The sequence below is a fragment of the Lissotriton vulgaris genome, chromosome 10 (genome assembly GCF_964263255.1).
Source record: "Lissotriton vulgaris chromosome 10, aLisVul1.2, whole genome shotgun sequence".
NCBI lineage: Eukaryota > Metazoa > Chordata > Amphibia > Caudata > Salamandridae > Lissotriton > Lissotriton vulgaris.
In genome coordinates this window covers 320,799,877-320,817,445 of record NC_141698.1, presented here as the reverse complement: position 1 = coordinate 320,817,445, position 17,569 = coordinate 320,799,877, and the positions used below count along the sequence as shown (strand labels likewise).

At 41.2% G+C, this 17,569-nt stretch overlaps 1 protein-coding gene across 2 annotated transcripts in view; it reads left to right on the top strand.

Annotated features, from left to right (window-relative positions):
• Positions 1 to 17,569, top strand: part of ZBTB47 (zinc finger and BTB domain containing 47) — a 298,370-nt gene that overhangs the window by 119,956 nt on the left and 160,845 nt on the right. For both annotated transcript variants that reach the window (XM_086941092.1, XM_086941093.1), the window contains exon 2: positions 11,084 to 12,448. In XM_086941092.1, the coding sequence (XP_086797218.1) occupies positions 11,084 to 12,448 (1,365 nt within the window). The remainder of the gene's footprint in view (positions 1 to 11,083; positions 12,449 to 17,569) is intronic.

Here is a 17,569-nt window from a genome sequence, read left to right as displayed (position 1 = left end):
GTTCCTCCAAAACTTCCAATATATAGGTTTTCCTTTAAAAAGGATCTGTTTATTATGCCAAATTGTGGAGTTGAGAAAAGTTTCTGGGTCGTTTGTGGCTAAATGAGGAGCAGTGGATAATAGTTTACATGATTGCTTAATTGTGGGAGTAGAGAGCTTTTGTGGCTTTCGGGTAAAGGAAATATATTCCTGGAATGAGAAAAGGGTTAAAAAAGAGAGATCGAGATCCACCCAAAGAGGTCTATTTTCAGATTGAGTAGGGATCCAATTTGATAGTTGTCTTAGTTGGAAGGCTTTATGATAATTAGAGAAATGGAGAAAGTTAACCCCTCCTTCAGATTTGGGTCTTGTTAATTTCTGTAACGCCATTCTTGATGTTTTAGCATTCCATAAAAGGGAAGTTAGAATGGAGTAAATTTTTTGAAAGGAGTTCGATAGAATGGATGTTGGTATGTTAGAAAGGATATACAAAACTATAGGTGTCCGCATCATTTTAATAGTACCAAGCGACCCCACCAGTATAGATGGAGGGGATGCCAGCTTGCAGTTAGTACTTTAAGTTTGGCAAAACATATATCTATGTTTAGAGAGATGGATGTTTTTATAGAGGAAGAGAACCAGATGCCAAGATATTTGATATGTTTAGAGTTCCAGGTGAAATTAGAAATCATCTTTGAAGGTGTATTTGATTAAGGGTAATATCTCACATTGCCCTCTGTTTCATTTATAACCTGACACCAGACCATAATCTTCCACTTCTCCTAAAAAGGCTGTGAGTGAGGATTGTGTTTGGGAGAGAAAACTAAAATATCATCAGCGTATGCTGCTAATTTAATTTAATGAGGATCCAAGACAAAGCCTGTGATGGAGTGATTTTGGCGAATTTTTGACAGGAAGGGTTCTAAAGCTAAATTAAAAAGAAAAGGTGATAGGGGGCAACCTTGACGAAAACCTTGTGGGAGTAGTAAATGAGAAAAGTGTAAATAAAATGTCACTGTAAAGTCATCAGGGCCAGGGGCTTTGTCTTTTTTAAGGGTTTGTAAAGCATTTAATACTTCTTTTTGTGTTAGATCAGATTCCAGTGTTGTTAAATCCAATTGGGGATTAATGTGTTTTTGAATTGTGGAAAAGTAATGGGAACAATCTGTATCTGAAGGTGTGTTTTCTGGTGTGTAAAGAGACTTATATAAGTGTACACATTCTTGGAGAATTCCAGGGTCTTTTAGTTTTGGTATTTGGTTATCATCTATAATGGAATCAATTTGACGTTTTTGTTGTTTAATTTTCAAATAATTGGCTAGAAGTTTGCCTGATTTATTTTGGCCCCCATAGTACTTTGCTGAGGATTTTAGGAAATATAAGGAGGCCTGTTTAGTAGTCGATTCATTAAACATGATCTTTGCATTAATGAGATTTTTAAGAGATTCCTTTGATTTAGAGGTATGAAAAGAGTGTTCAAGCTTTTTAATCTTATCAAGAAGTGTGTTGTGTGTTATGCGGAAAACTTTGCATTTGTTTGGCACAATCTAATAATGAAGTCTCTAGTAGTGGCTTTGAAAACATCCCATACTGTGTGAAAGGAGACCTCTTTCGTTCAATTAATAGAGAAAAACTCTTGAGAAAAGGAGACAAAAGACGAGTTGAAATTAGGGTTGAGAAGTAAAGAGTTATTGGAACGCCATTTTTTGGTGATGTGGAGTGGCTCAATAGGTCCAGTTGAACCGAAACAGGGGAGTGATCTGAAATAAGTATAGGGCCTATATCAGCAGAGCGTAGGGATTGGGAAACATTTCGTGAAATGAAAATTTGGTCGATTCGGCATTGTGTTTGGTGTGGATGGGAGAAAAAATAATATTCTCTTGTAGATGGGTTGCAAAGGCGCCATGAGTCTAATACATTCCTGTGTTTAATAGTTTTTATGAAAGCTTTGTGCGCTGCATTTGAGTTAAAGTGGGAGTTAGAATTTCTGTCGATGAACGGATCCATCACTTGATTGCAATCACCTGCAAGGATGAAGTTATCTGATGGATACTTGAGTAGCAATTGAGAGATGCGTGACCAGAAACTGGCATCACCATTAGTTGGGGCATAAATGTTGAGCAAGGATAAGGAGGTCTTTCCTAACAAGCGATTTGTGAAAACCCATCTACCTTCTGTGTCGGATTCTTGAGAGACAAACTGGGCTTTCAGTGCTCTGTGACAGAGAGTCATAACCCCGTTCCTTTTGCCGTCTCCAGGCGAGTAAAAAACGTCACCAACCCAATTTCTTTTGAGTTTTAGTGATTCGCTTTCAGTGAGATGAGTTTCTTGTAATAATGCAATGTTAGTATCTAAGTGGGATAAGACTCTCTGTCTTTTAATGGGGGAATTCAAGCCTCTGACATTCCATGAGATAATGTTTAACACCTTGGCTGCTAGGCGTTTTCCCCCTCCTGTGCTGGAAATCACTATTTTACTATATTCATGACGAGCTCAGCTCGTCATCAGCACAGCTCAACTGTGCATCATGACGAGCTGAGCTCGTCATGAGCATCGAAAGGGTTAAGAACATGTGTGAATTAGAAGTAATAAAGACAACCGAACCAATGAAACTTTGTACATTGTGAACAATATTTTTTTCAAAGAATTCAGCAACAATAAGAATATAAATCATTAGAAGAAAGCTTATATTAAGCACGAAGGTATTGAATGTGAAAACCAGTTGCCAGAAACTGGTCCTAGGACGCTTGTTTTCGGTCCAGGGAAGGCATGGCTTGGCAGTTCGGGCTGGACTGTTCCCATGAGGCACAGCGTCAGACTGATTTGCATATGGCCATGTCTGAACTGGGGTGGTAGAATGGGCTAAAGAACGGTGATGGATTAAACCCAGATCTGTTGACTGGGTGTGAGTGTTTGATTGGTTCAGATGCTCCGTACATCATTACCCCCTTTTGTACCGCTTTGTTCGCCATGGGTTGGCAGGGTATGCTCAGAAGTGAGTCCCTTGCTCACTTTGACACTGGATTCAAGCAAGACTGGCTGAAGACGGCTGTAATGCCAGAAACCGGTCCTAGGACGCTTGTTTCTGGTCCAGGGAAGGCATGGCTTGGCAGTTCGGGCTGGACTGTTACCATGAGGCACAGGGTCAGACTGATTTGCATATGGCCATGTCTGAACTGGGGTGGCAGAGTGGGCTAAAGAACGGTGATGGATTAAACCCAGATCTGTTGACTGGGTGTGAGTGTTTGATTGGTTCAGATGCTCCGTCCGTCACGACCCCCTTTTGTACCGATTTAAAAGAAAAAGGCATAAGCTGAGTATTAAAGAATTCACGGAATACACATAACAGTTAAATGCAGGTATTTGAGAAGCACAAGAGTGTCTAAATAGTAATGTTGAGTGTATTAATATCTTTTTATGCAGTTAAATAAATGTATACCAACAAAAAGGCAAAACATTGTATGAAACTCTTCAAACGATTAGGACAAGCAAAAGTAGAGAGACGCCTAAAAATAGGATGTAGTTGAGGAGTGTGTGAAGTAAGATGAAACATTATGTAACGAAAATAAGTAAGGCTTGTGTGAGGTTTGCAATGTTAAAAGGGGAATTCAGTGTAAAAACAAATTGAAATGAGCCACCTCAGATAGGCGCGACCCCTTATAACAAGAAAAAAGTAGAAAGTGAAGACATTCTGTGAAATAGGTTATAAAATGAAGACCATTTCCAATATGACATGAGCATTGAATAGAAAGAACATAGAAAACATTTGTTAAACCATATCCAAGAAGGGCTTTGAAATAGTAGACTGAGTCTCTGCAGAAGGCGCTTAGATGTGAAATAAGGTTACTTGATCTTGTTTACTGAAGTTTAATGTGAGCTCCATAACCTGTCTTGCGGTATGGATAGTATCTTTCTTGTCACGTGGGGCGGGAGGATTGCAACCAAATGTCAGAGCAGGGCTGAGACACAAAACATTCAAAAGAGGCACTTGAAAACTCCTTCACCTCATATCTGTTAAGCTGTGTTGCCTTCTGTGTGGAGGCATGTGGCCGACTTTGAAGCGAGCTGTGCAGTCCAATCGAGAGTACCTCAGGTCGCGGGCGACCTCAAAATGGAGTCCAGCGGTCCCATCCGGTCATGAAGGAGTGGGCACTGTCACATCGGAGCGCAGCTTGGAAAACCTCTGAAATTCACTTCTGCATGTGAAGCAACAGTTCCAACATCCGCTCGTTCAAAATAATGAGCGCACGCCTCGTGTTGCCTCAGAAAATTCCCGTTGTCATTCAGCCATCCTCCACCGAGTCAGGGAAGCGCCGCCATCTTCCTTGGGTGCAAGTCACGCCCCCCCTCAAAAAACAAATCAATTCATAATGTAACATCCTTGTATAACAAGGCAAACACAGAGGCCCTCGAGCTACTACCCATAATGCTCACCTTCATTTACCTCTTGCATGTACTCCTTATGTGCTTATTCTAAGGAATGTCCTTACTTTGGCAGTGGGGAGCCAGACTTGAAAGCAAAAGTTGTTCACTGGTTGCTGAAAAACTCTAGTTGGGCTGAGGACTTGCACAAAGAAATCCATCTTGTCAGGAGGGTCAAGTGGGTTGGACAAGATCAGGGTAATGCAGTGGTTGACTATGTAGTGGTAGATTTCAGAAAGCCAAGGCTTGTATCACTCCTTCTAACCGCCTTAGTTATATGCATACTTGCACAGAGGGTATTCAGGTCTTTACATTGGGGATTTTCCAAAAACCAAACAGGCCAGTTCAACTAAATGTTGCCATGAGTCAGCAAGGGAGAAGGCCAGTTTAGGAGTTTTTAATATTGAGACAAAAAATTGTTTTGAGGTACAAAACACTGCTGATAACCCGGTCCGACTGAAGAGCAATGGGGATACCGAGGAAACCAACATCCCAATTATGAACATCTGCCTAGCATTGGATAGAGTGGGTGAGATCCTGTGGCTGAAATATATTAAGCAGACTTTTGAACGACTTGGTGTTCTCTGTCTTTACACAAATTATTTATCGATCTCTATAATGTGCCAAGTACATGTGAAAACGCTCTTTATTGATCATTCATTTAAAGTTCATGGAAAGAAGGCTCAAAACCTGAAAACAGTAATCACTCACTCTAAATTGATTACAACTGTGTGCTTAGAGCCATATCTTGTTTTAATTCGTAATTTTCAATACAGGTTTTACTTAACTAGGTTTAGACTAAGTGCTATACACGTTTCATGTGCCTTTCTCACACCGGATACCTGGTTCAGGTCCTACCCAAAAAGCTCCTTTGATATTTTGTCCTTGCAAAGTACTGCATATTTTATGCGATTTTGTATCATTTATGAATCCCTGTGCTTAAACCTTTTACTTCCCATTTTAAGGGTTGCAAATATTAGACATCATTTACCTGCTTTAAGTTTTCTACAACAACTCGACTCCTCTGAAATATGTTATATAGTGTTGAATTACATTAGGAGTGTACTGATTATTAGGAATAGGTATGGGAGCTGACTTCCATTTTAAGTGTTTTCTTTTTGCTACCTTATAATCTTTATAATTGACTTATTCTGTGGTAATGCTTTTAGAGTTGTTGATTGTGTTGTAATTCATTTTTATAACTATTTTGTTTTATTATCTTTTTGCTAAAAATAATTTTTTATATGAGATTAATTATACGTGCTTTTTATTGTCTGGATTAAATAGAAATAAAGAATTTAAATTAACTTAAAAATTAAAAGTTTAAAGAATGGAAATAAAATATCATTGGCAAGTGAAAGTATTAGCAATCCAAACTGGAACGAGTTAGGGAATACCCTTATCTAGGTATTTTAATTGATGACCAGCTAACCTGGAAAAGGGCGATGGTAAGCAGAAAACTGCTTTACCAGAGAGCGACTTCTGCCCTTGTTTCTTTTTCCAGAAAACTGGGCAAACCAACTCCATCTGTGCTGCTTAAAATTTATCAAGCAAAATGCCACAGCATTGCAACATATGGAGCAGGTGTATGGGGCTACGTAAATACTGAAGATTTGCAAAAAATCCAAAATGGCCTTGCAAAATATCTATTGGCACTCCCACAGAGCGCCCCTACATACGGTTGCCATATCGAGCTTGGAATTGACTATCTTGTAGACAACATTACATGTCAACCAATACTCCTATGGCACCGTATTTGGACTAAGCCACAATGCCATTTAACACGTGCCCTGATCTCAGAATGTTTAGAATTGACATCTTGGAAAAGAATTCCATGGTTGATATATGTTGCCAATTTCCTGAAGGACCTGGACCTTATTCATTACTTTACTGAGCCATCTTCTATAACTGAGATAAGCAGAAAAGCTTTGAAACACCAATGTCTTAATCATTTAAGAGAATTGCGTCTCTCTGGCGAAGTAACCCAACAATCAAATGTTCAAGTATTGATGGTCCAAGTGTCCCCAGGTATTCAGCCCTACCTCACATTTTATATATTGAATCATGAAAAATACCTACTAACCAGGTTCCGTTTTAATTTGTTTTTTCGACTGGTCACCTTTCCAACAGTGTTAAATTGGTCCCATGACTTAGTAAAATGTCTGTGTGATCAGGTCTCCCCTCAAACGACTATTCATGTTGTGTTGTTTTGTCGTTATTATGATAAAACGCGTAAACGTTGGATTACTCCATTGTTGCGCCAGATGGGGTTGAGGACCTGTCGCCCGGCATTTTTAGCACTGCAACAACTAGAAACACAATATGTGGCAAAGAATGTAGCGATGTTTCTGAAATCATGTCTAACAATCCGTAAAGCTATAGGAATAACGTCTAACTGAATTTTTGATTATCTGTATTAATCTTGTATATGGACTTAAAAGAATAATCTTTTTTACATTTTTAACTTGTAATGTAACAACGTGATTTTATGACGATGTATTTAACTTTTATGATGTACTTTTTATGATTATCAAAACTATCAATCGAATAAAAGATTTTTTGAATTTGAATTTGAAAGTATTAGCTCAGCAGCCCTGTGATTCAAGTGCACTTCTCTATAAGCAAATGTTTACATGTGATAAAGGGAAATGGAGTCCCTCACAGACAGTTCAAGGTAGCCAATAGCTGAAGTGGGCCGACCCATTGCTGCTTGCAGTGTGCTGTGCTGGAGAGAAGCAAAATATGAATGACATTTAAATGGACCAATGGTTATTTGATTACAGGAGGCTTGGAAGACAGCTAAACCTGACTCTAGGCCAGATCTAAAATAAGAAAAACGTAATAGACTCATATTGCTGGAATATTTGTTTTTTAATATTCCTCTAATATAAGAGGGCAGTAGATAAATTAAACAGTGTATTTCCTGTAATGAGGTGTTTGTGAATCTCCAAAATGTTGCAAACTTTTGCATCGAGCAATGAAGGTAATGGGTTGCTACTACCAATTCCTTGGCAAAGTGCTTGGAGGACATGACGGCTAATAGTTAAGGTGCAAATCTTGGAACAGGAAACACACAGGCTGAAATCTTCCTAATTTTTCCTTTCAGTTTGTGACATTTGGTTTATTTATTTTTAGTAATTTTATTTATTTGTGTGTCCATTTCCTTATCTGATAATGATTTGAGTGCTTCAAAGCAATTTTGTTAATAATTTGTTTTACGCAAGAAAAGAGGTTTATTTAGCTAAAAGGCAGTGAAGCACTGTACAGAGTCAAAGACCACCACAAAGACAATGAATGATGGGAGAGATTGCTGAGTTGTGGACTGTTAATGTACTGTGACACAGTGTTCTTTAAAGGGGTGAGTCTTCAACTGTTTCCTAAATGGGGGCAGCGTTGTGACAGTCCTGATTAATACGGTTGTTCCAGATCCTAAGTGCGTAGATGGACAAGACCTATTATTACACTTCTCGGTCTTCAGATTGAAGGTGTCCTGGCTGCAGTGTCCTGAGAACAACCAGAGGTGGCATGCATATCTGCAAGATAAGCAGAGGTGCTAGTCATGGTGACTTTGTAAATGATGCAGCTGGTTTTGAAAATGGAATGGGATGGCAAGGGGAGAAAATGTTAAATGGGGGTGTATGTAGGATAGCCTTAAGGTGTGCCAGTGGGAAGTCTTCAAAGCCATGGAGAAGGGCGTTACTGCCATCCAGAAGGAAAGATATGAAGAAGCTCTTTCTGAAAGAAACAAAACCACTTTGTTTAGAAGAGAGAGCTGCTACCAGTCTGTCTTTGTTTTTTTGGCAGTGTGTTCCTTGATTTTGAAGATGGTGTCCAGGGTGAATTGAAATGAATATCTGAATTCGGTGAAAGTTGGGTTTAAAAGCCATCAAGGTTCATGTCATTGAGTAGTTTGTTTCTTGTATATAGAGTAATTACTTGTGGCTTTCTTTAATTTGAGCTCTCCATCCACCACTTCTTTGTTTTTCTTGATGCTAAAGTAATACTTGTATGTACCAGCAAATAATGGTAATGGTAATCTTATTGGTTATTTGGTATGTTATGTTATGTTATAGCCGCACTTTTAGAGCGCACGGCTACCCCGAGGGGTGTCCCGGCGCTTTAGCAAAGAGGCCTGAGAAACCCAGAAACACAAAGGCAGAGACTCAACAGTCACAGAGATCACATGGAGAAAAGCACGGTCTTCAGCTCCTTCCTAAAAGCCAGGAGATTATTAGCTTTGCGGAGGGAGAGAGGGAGCTCATTCCAAAAACGAGCCACCACAAATTGGAAGGACCGGCCTCCCATCCGGACTCGTTTCACAGCAGGTACCACCATTTTTGCCAGATCGGCAGACCGCAACATCCTCCGCGGAACATAGAGAGCGATGCGCTTCCTGATGTAGCTGGGGCCGATAGAATGAAGGGCTTTAAATGCCAGCGTAAGGATCTTGAACCTAATTCTGCTAGAGATAGGTAGCCAGTGCAGCCTATTAAGCAGCAATGAGGCACTGGCTCTCCTTGGCAAGCTGAAAATGGCTCTTGCCGCCGAATTTTGGACAATTTGCAGTCTGGACAAAAGGTACTTTGGCAGACCTGCAAAAAGCGCATTGCGTAGTCTAACCTAGACCCCACAAGCGCCTGGACTACGGTCTTACGGTATTGCAGGGAGAGCAATGGAAGGAATTTCCTGAGCATCTTGAGGATGCCAAAGCATTTCCCCAATAGCCCCAAAATGTGGGGTCGAAAAGAGAGATCGTCATCAAATACAACTCCAAGATTTTTCACTTGGGAAGATGACTTCTCAGGAGGGAACATATCCTGGGGCCACCACGACTTCCACCCAGGATCAGGGGCACAGCCCCCCAAAAAAAGCAGCTCAGACTTATCCGAGTTGCATTTCAGGCTGTGCCGCTGAAACCACGGTATACTTTTTGGTATCTACTCCAGAACCATAGGAAAAAATCCCAAGCAATATAGTTTCTGACTTTTTACATGGTAAGACATCCTAAAAAAAACAAGACCAGAACAACACAAAAAAGCAAACAGTTCTACAAATTAAACAGACCCTCTATCAAAGTGAAATGTGGCCACTGTCTCTAATTTTGGTGTGGTCCCAAATCAAATACGTTTTACAACAAACTTAGGGGTATCGCTTATCTTTGTTATAGTGCTATCTAGCCTATATATAATGGTTTGGTATTCCCATATGGCATAGCGAATACATGATGCTATACTCAGATGATTGAGTATGCGCTGGTACGACAGATTAAGATGCTTTACCTTTTCATGTTTGACCAATTTGAGATGCGTTGTTTCCCATACCTGTGGTGAGATGGGCGTATCAGGTTCCTCTGGAGAAATTACTCGGCACCTCATGTTATGTGGTAACGCATCTTATCATATTAGATACCCAGCTCATCAGGAATATAGCAATTCCACTATCCCCATTCTGCCTCAAGATAAAATATCCTTGCCCCAATGCAAATCAGCGGAGTCGATAATATATTTTTTATTTTTCACCTTAACATTTGTTGTTCCTTTCAACCACAGAAAATTATGTTTTTGCTTAGCTCTATGTGTAACAAACTGATTATATTATAACATATTTCTACAGTAGAGTTAGTTATGTTGCATTAGATTGAAGTAATCCTCAAACATCCTGATTTGCGAGTGTGAAGTCATCACAAGACATAACAGAGTTGTGGGGTAATCTTTTTCTCGTCACTTTTAACCTTACCGCCATGCTTTAATTGAGTTAATATTTATAGAAAGGAAGGGTTATTCACTCATACCCAGTCTCCAATAATAGCCATTTCTGAAATAATAAGTTCAGTTACTTGAGATAGCAGCTACCTAGACTAAAGCCCTTAAACCTAGATATAATTGACGTTTGTAGTGGGAGAATGCTTCGGCCCCATTCACTTAAACTGTACATTGAATGCTGCTGGTTGCAAAGATTACCAATGTTCATACATTTGTGCAGTGCCCATCTACTGATTTTATTTATTTTGTCCAAGTGGAAGTAAAGGAATCTGTTGATTTCATTACATGGTTTAACGTCCCATGGTAATTAAAAAAAAAAAGCTAAGAAGATATTTGTTTTTCTTAGGAGCCCATCATCAGCCGTGGTAGAATGCCAAGACAGCCTAGTCTTGATTCCATGTCATGTCTCTTTCTTTCACTCCTACACTTCCTGCCTCTTTATCTCTCCCAGGAGGTTATTTCCATCCCTATTTGCTCTCGCTAATACTGTTTTTCTAGCTTTCTCTTTCCCATCTTTCTCACATTTTTGCCTTTATCAGGATCAAAATCTGTTGATGAGTAATTCTCAGTCCCCAAAAATGTGTGCAGGTACCCATCACCTGCAACCACAGACACAAATAACCATTGCTTTTTGTATTTGGGTAAGTTGAGAGTCTCAATTGCATAGGTGAACCATACTATGGATGGTTGGGTTTGTTCTTATAAAAATATTTGCAAAATGTGGTCACTGTCGCTTGATAAGCCTCCTTTAACATATGGCAGTAGTGGGGAATTGAGATGCCATTTTTTCAAAAGTTAGAGTATATATATATATTTATCTGATTTACCCTTAAGAAAATATGAATTATTCTTCAGAAAGTATTTTTAAGGACTACACAATCTGCATAATTTCTCATAAATCCTATTTCTTTTCTCAACAGCTGATAGTTAAAAAGACAACTGACTTCCCTTCCACTGAGTATTCTCTAGTGGAGGATGTTGCCCTCCATTTCACTTGTTTAATGGACAGGCTGAATGAGCAACGCCTATTTCAGCTGGATCTGTGTGATGTAGACATTGTCCTGGTTCAGCAGAAGAGCACCTTTCCTGCACATAAAGGGATCCTGGCAGCCTACAGCCAGTTTTTCCATTCTCTCTTCACCCAGAACAAGCAGCTCCAGCGAGTGGAGCTATCGCTGGAAACCCTGACATCACAAGGTCTTCAACAGATACTTAATTTTATCTACACATCCAAGCTTCTGGTCAATGCCTGCAATGTTCATGATGTACTAAATGCGGCTGCAGTCCTGCAGATGAATGACATTGCAGCTTCTTGCCAGGAGCTGATCAACAGCAGATCACTGAACCTGATGATGGCCAGTGAAATGGCCACACAAGACAACCGCAACACTACTCTAGCCACACAGTACTACTGTGAAATTAAGCAAGAGCTAGATTCTCCAATGACAAAGATTTATTCGCGGGAAGGGACGGATCCTTTTTCCGTGCGTGTAGAAGCAAGTGTTCCCACCAAACAGCACCTCTCAACTGCTCCAGCAAAACAGTATTTCAAAGAGGAAACAACTGCTGCACCAACAATGTGCAAGGTTGAAGGCCCCTATTCAGTTGACTCAGACATTCAAGCAGCTTATGATCGTGAGCAGATCATTGTGGAGGTGAATCTTAACAACCAGACTTTAAATGTTTCCAAAGGCGCAGAAGGAATGACTTCGTCGAGTGAACCGGCCTCCCTGATGGGTCACAGTGATGGCCCAAAAAATTCACAAGAAGATCGAGAGGATGGAAAAGGTGAAAACGAAGAAGGGGAGGAGGAAGAGGATGAAGATGCTGATGGCGGGGAGGAAGGCGATGAGCAGAGTGAGGAGGAAGAACTTGAAGAATCCAGTGAAGAAGAGGAGGATGATGAAGACTATGAAGAAGAAGAGGAAGGCGATATGGCAGAAGTTAGAAATGAGAATGATGTTGATGAAATGAGGGGTACGCGTTCTTCACGCATGACCATAGCTGCACGTTCCACCAGGCAACAGGAGGATGAAAAATCACAAGACATTCAACAAGACAGAAAGCAGGAACATGATGGGTTTTCTCAGAAAGTGAAGCTAGAGGAGAAACAGAATTTTCCTTGTAAAAAGTGCCCTAGAGTATTCAATAATAGGTGGTATTTGGAAAAGCATATGAACGTTACTCATAGCAGAATGCAGATCTGCGATAAGTGTGGCAAGAGGTTTCTTCTGGAAAGTGAATTGCTGCTGCATCACCAGACAGACTGCGAAAAGAATATACAGGTGAGACACTTTTGAACAACTTTCTTGTGAATAAGGATCTTCATACCTCACTTATGCCAATTCTATTTGCTGCAAAATGGGCATTATTATTAGCTAATGTAAAGGTACTGTATTTACCTACTTCAAAAGAATGAAAGGCTGAGTTGGCTTTGCTTGGGTTCACATATGTGAAGTACAGATGTCAACAGAAGATCTCTCATGCAAACTATGACAACTGTAGTGAGGCAGAGAGAGATTCCCTCATTGACTAGGTTTATTCAACAGAGGCAGGTATATCTGACCTTTAGATGTTTTTCAGAGATCATATCTGAGAGACTGCCCCAGGGAAATTTGATAGAAGAAAATGGATTTGTTACATCACTCTTTTGTAGAACAAATCCCATTAGTCGGAAAAACAGGTTTTCAGGTAATGACCATTCTCGTTGGCAATGCAATGCTTCTGGCTTTGGTTCCATAGTCCAGTAAAAGGAGAAAGTAGTACAGAATATGTTTTTGAATATAAGGATAGTAGTATTAGAAAGGGTTTGAAAAGGTTTTGAGATGTAGGTTTAATTGCTAGTGCCTAAATACCCTCTCGGGTGATCAGTGCACTATACAAATCAACATAACATAGTGCTTCATAGAGCTTTAATATCAGATGTTAATTCATTCCTAAAGAAAGACCTAAGACGAGATATTGAAAGTATTATGCTTTACAGCAATTCTCAGAATTTTCATTGCCATGTGCAATTGTCCTATAGCAGCTCTAGTTTCTCTGTCATGTGCCCCTTCCTCAATCTGTAACATTTCTAAGTTGATTATGTCTAGGTTGTCCTGTTTTCAATGTTTATCTTTGTGGATTTCAGGGGTGTTTTCTCTGTGTTTTCTAAACCTTTTGAAATCGGTGCATATCAGTGTTTATTCAGCTGACTAACCCCCAAAATAGACTAAATGTGCTTTAACAGTGCTACCAAAACCTTTTTATTTTTTGCAGTGAATGTTATAAATCACATATTTATTGAAAGAAGAAATAATGCACGGTATGAATTGGCTTCTTATTAGCAGTGAGTCCAATGGAATTATGTTAGACTATGCTAAGTATAGAGAATCTATGTATTGTACTCTGACACACACTCATATCTTGTTACCCTCCCACATCTCATTACCTCTCACACTCCCTCTATCAGGACTCTGACTGGTGTTCAGGACTATCAATATGATAAAAAATGTAAAGTTGTAGTTTCAAATATTTTAATTAATCAATTCCTGAACACAGTTGTTGGGGGGGGGGGAGGGGTTCACTCACTTACTCCTGACTGAGTATTATGGCATTGTACAGGTGGGTGTCCAGCTAACAACATAGTACCTTATGAAACCTTTAACATTTAGAACTACACCATATTGATTTGTAGCCCTGTATTCTAAGGCACCAGAAATGTGATGCTTTAGGCATGCTCACCTCTGCTTTTCTGCACTCTTTTGGGTAGACATCCATAGTTGCCAAATGTTGCTATGGCAAATGTCTCACTTTAAGTCAGTCCTGACCTTTTAACAGACATCACATTGTATTCTGTTACTTGCAATTTTGCTGTTAACATTGTAAGTAAGGGTTCAAAAACCCTAGCAGTAAAGTGCAGTTGGGTAAAAAGTCAGGATTAGCGGAAGGTATCACACAAAACAATGGGACACCTTGCAGCTATGGATTTTGTAGGTATGTGGAAAGTCTTGTCATGCTTTCACCAATATTCCATGTACCTGGTGACATCACTCTTTTCAGAGGTATCTGCCACTACACCTTGCTTTTAATATTTACCGCCTGTGGTGTTTGGCAGATGACCTGCTATCAATGTTGAAGTGTTAGAAAAGGGGGTTGATGTATCAAAGGTTTATACTCATTCTGTGGGTAAATGGGACAGTACTTATTTGTCAAAATTGTAATGAGGCAGCCATTTTACCAATTAGGGAAAGAATTAAACACTGGCAAAAGATCAAATATGATTTTAATATTCCCATATTCTCTAGTGTATAAAATAATGACCTCTGACCTAAAACATGCTTCTAAACTGGAAGAAAGAAAAGGAAGCAAAAGCAATATTTCAGCGCCATTTCTAAACAACAAAACTCAAGAAGAAAAATATTAGACCGTCTTTCTTGCTGCTACCTTATAAAATGAGAAACAGAATTTACAGCGCTGGCATTACAATAGGTACAAAGAGAGGAGAAACGGGCTATTACTACTTAGAGGTAAGTAGAAGGTCCAGCTGCAGCTAGTGCCCACAAGATCAAGGTAAATCAAGAATTGCTGAGCTGTTCCTGAAAAGAGGGGGAATGTATGTGCCAAGAGATGCGGTGAATATTGTTAGGGTAAAGAAGAATTACCCCTGGGTATCCATTTTGTTGGATTTTATGCCCTCACACAATGCAATCCCTTGACTACTTATCTTTTCCACCTAATGCCTCTACCACTCATGTTTTAAGGTAAGTGTGTGAATACATTACCCAGTGGTGGTTGGCACTGGGTAGTTATAGTTAGGGTTGTTTTTCCGTAGAAAAATATTTTTTTTGTCTTGCTAATTCACATTGGTATCTTTTGATGAATCTTCACAAAACTTTCCACAAAAAGTGTTCTTTTTTGTCTAGGTTGGGCATGGAAAGTGGGAGCTGAAGAAAAAGAGGGGGGGTCCCAAAATGCGTTTTCTCCATTCATTTTCCTGTAGGACCTTTAGACACAGATACAACCTGAACCGCTGAATGAACTTACACGAAATTTGGCAAAAAGCTACATCTTGGTCCAGAAAGAATGCTTTTTGTGTTGTAATGTAAATCTGTTTAGTCGGTTTTATCAATGAATGCTTAAAAACTCTGCATATTTAGGGGCGTGGGGCCTCCGTGGATCCCAACAGTTCTCAGGCTGGATCGTACACAAAGTCTGCTCCCAGAAGCAGGACCTTTGAAAATGCTCCTGCTTGCTAGGATCACACATTCCTGCACTAAAGCAGGCAGGAAAACGGATCAAAAAATTGCTCCCACTCCAAGTGAGTAGCATTAATAGCTGCTCCCCCAGGGTGGGAGCAATGCCGGCTTGTGCTGAAAAGCGGAAAGCCGGCTGGGGCTGTGGGGGCGTTAGGGCTCCCTGTGGCCCCCAATGATTATATGGTGGGGTATCTTTGGTGGGTACCAGGGCACCCACCTTTAAGTGTGAGGCCTGTGGGGCTGATAACAGCTTAGGGATGGGGGCTGTAAGGCGCCCTCCTCTTTATTTAAAGGAGTGGCCCTAGGGAATGGGGTCCCAGGGTCTAATAAACCTCGGGAAGGGGAGGCTGTGTGGCCCCCTCCCATTTAATAAAATCAATAGCCCTGGGGGATGGGGTCCACAGGGCCTAACAAGGCTAAGGGACGGGGCCACGCCCACCTTTTAATAAAACAAAACTGCCCTAGAGGGATGGGGTCCCCAGGGAGTAAGAAGTCTCAGGGATGGGGTTGCGTTACCTGCCTCCTCTTTATTTTAAGTATTTTAAGTATTTGCCTTGGGGGATGGTGTCCCCAGGGCCTAATAAGACTCGGGAGGGTGGCCACCTGTCCCCCCTCCCCTTTGAAAAAACCTTCCTCCAGAATTTCGTCCCGTGGGCCTAATGAGGCTTGGGGAGAGGGGGCCACACATCCCCCTCCCCTTAAAAATAAAAAAGTCCCTGGGAGATGTGGTACCCAGGGCCAGGCCCTGTGGAAACCCCCCGCCGCGCATGGCTGAAGGCTGTGTGTAGAGTGGGGTTGGCTGCTTTTGGATCTGACCCTCTCTGTAGGGTCACCCCCAAACCTTTTGACTTTGCCTTTACCCTCCACTTTTTTCTGAATTTATTTTTGCTAGCCATAGGACTGTGAGCACTTTGCCACTGTTAACCAGTACTTAAGTTCATGTTCTCTCTCCTCTAAACATGGTAATATTGGCTCATACCCAATCAGCATATTTAATTTACTTACAAGTCCCTAGTACAGTGCCCTATATGTGTCCAGGACCTGTAAATTAAATGCTCCTAATGGGCCTGCAGCACTGATTGTGCCACTCACCTAAGTAGTCCTTTAAACATGTCTCAGGCTTGAGGGAATTCAAGCTGCAGATGGCCTAGTTGAGGAGGTAGAAATCAAAGCTGGCCATAGAGGCAAAGAAGGAACAAAGGGTCTTAGAGGAGAAAAAGTTGTGACTGGCTCATGAACTGAGCCTAAGGAGCTGGACATCAAGGCCAGACAGGCTGAGTCCAGCAGTGATGGTAGCAGCATACCTGCAGTGTCTGAAGGAGACAAAAAGGTCCACATGCCTAAGGATAAGGTGGCAAGTTATGTAGTGGGGATAATATCAACAAGTGGTTTTCTACCTATGAAGTAGCCCAGAGGGTTTAAAAGGTACCAGAAGAGCACTGACAGCAAGCTGACTGTCTCCAGGAAGCTTGCTGAAGAGGCGTATCTCGGGGTCAGTACCAGAGTGTTCAACAAGGTACATGGAAGTGACTCGAAGAAGTGTGGTTCAGGTTCCCCCTCAACCAAGTGAGGAGGTGGTTAAAGATGACTCACACATGTCTCAGGGTAAGGGAGGAGGAAAGTGTTCCTATGCCCCATCTGAGAAAGAGAGGGGGTGGTTCTGGTGGGTGGTGGCCCAGGGCATCCCATTTCCAACCTCGCTGCTTTGAGTGCTCACAGACAGGACGCAAACAGAGGAACTCTTTCTGTACAAAAAAAGCACCCACTGGTGGGACCTTTACAGGGTGGCCAATATGGTATTAGGGGTAAGTAGTCCCCAGGGATAGATACGATGGCATGGTCTCCCTTTGTTGTGAAAAGTCTCAGAGGGTGAGCTGGTGATCCCTGAGGGTGGGAGTCATCACAACTGAAAGTGAATGGGGTCCCAGTCACTGCTCTGAGGTCCACCATGGCTAGCCAGGCCATGGTAGTGGATAGGCTAGTTTCCCCAGAGAAGTACACTGGCCAGGTGTGTAGGGTACCTCAGGCCCATGGGCAGGACATTTTCCCCCTATGGCCCTGGTATCCCTGGAGTGGGGTGGTAAGGTAACACAGAAAAGAGTCATAGTTAGTCCCCAGATGCTGTATGCTTATTTCTGAGGAATGAGTTGCACCCAGTGTCAGCAGAAG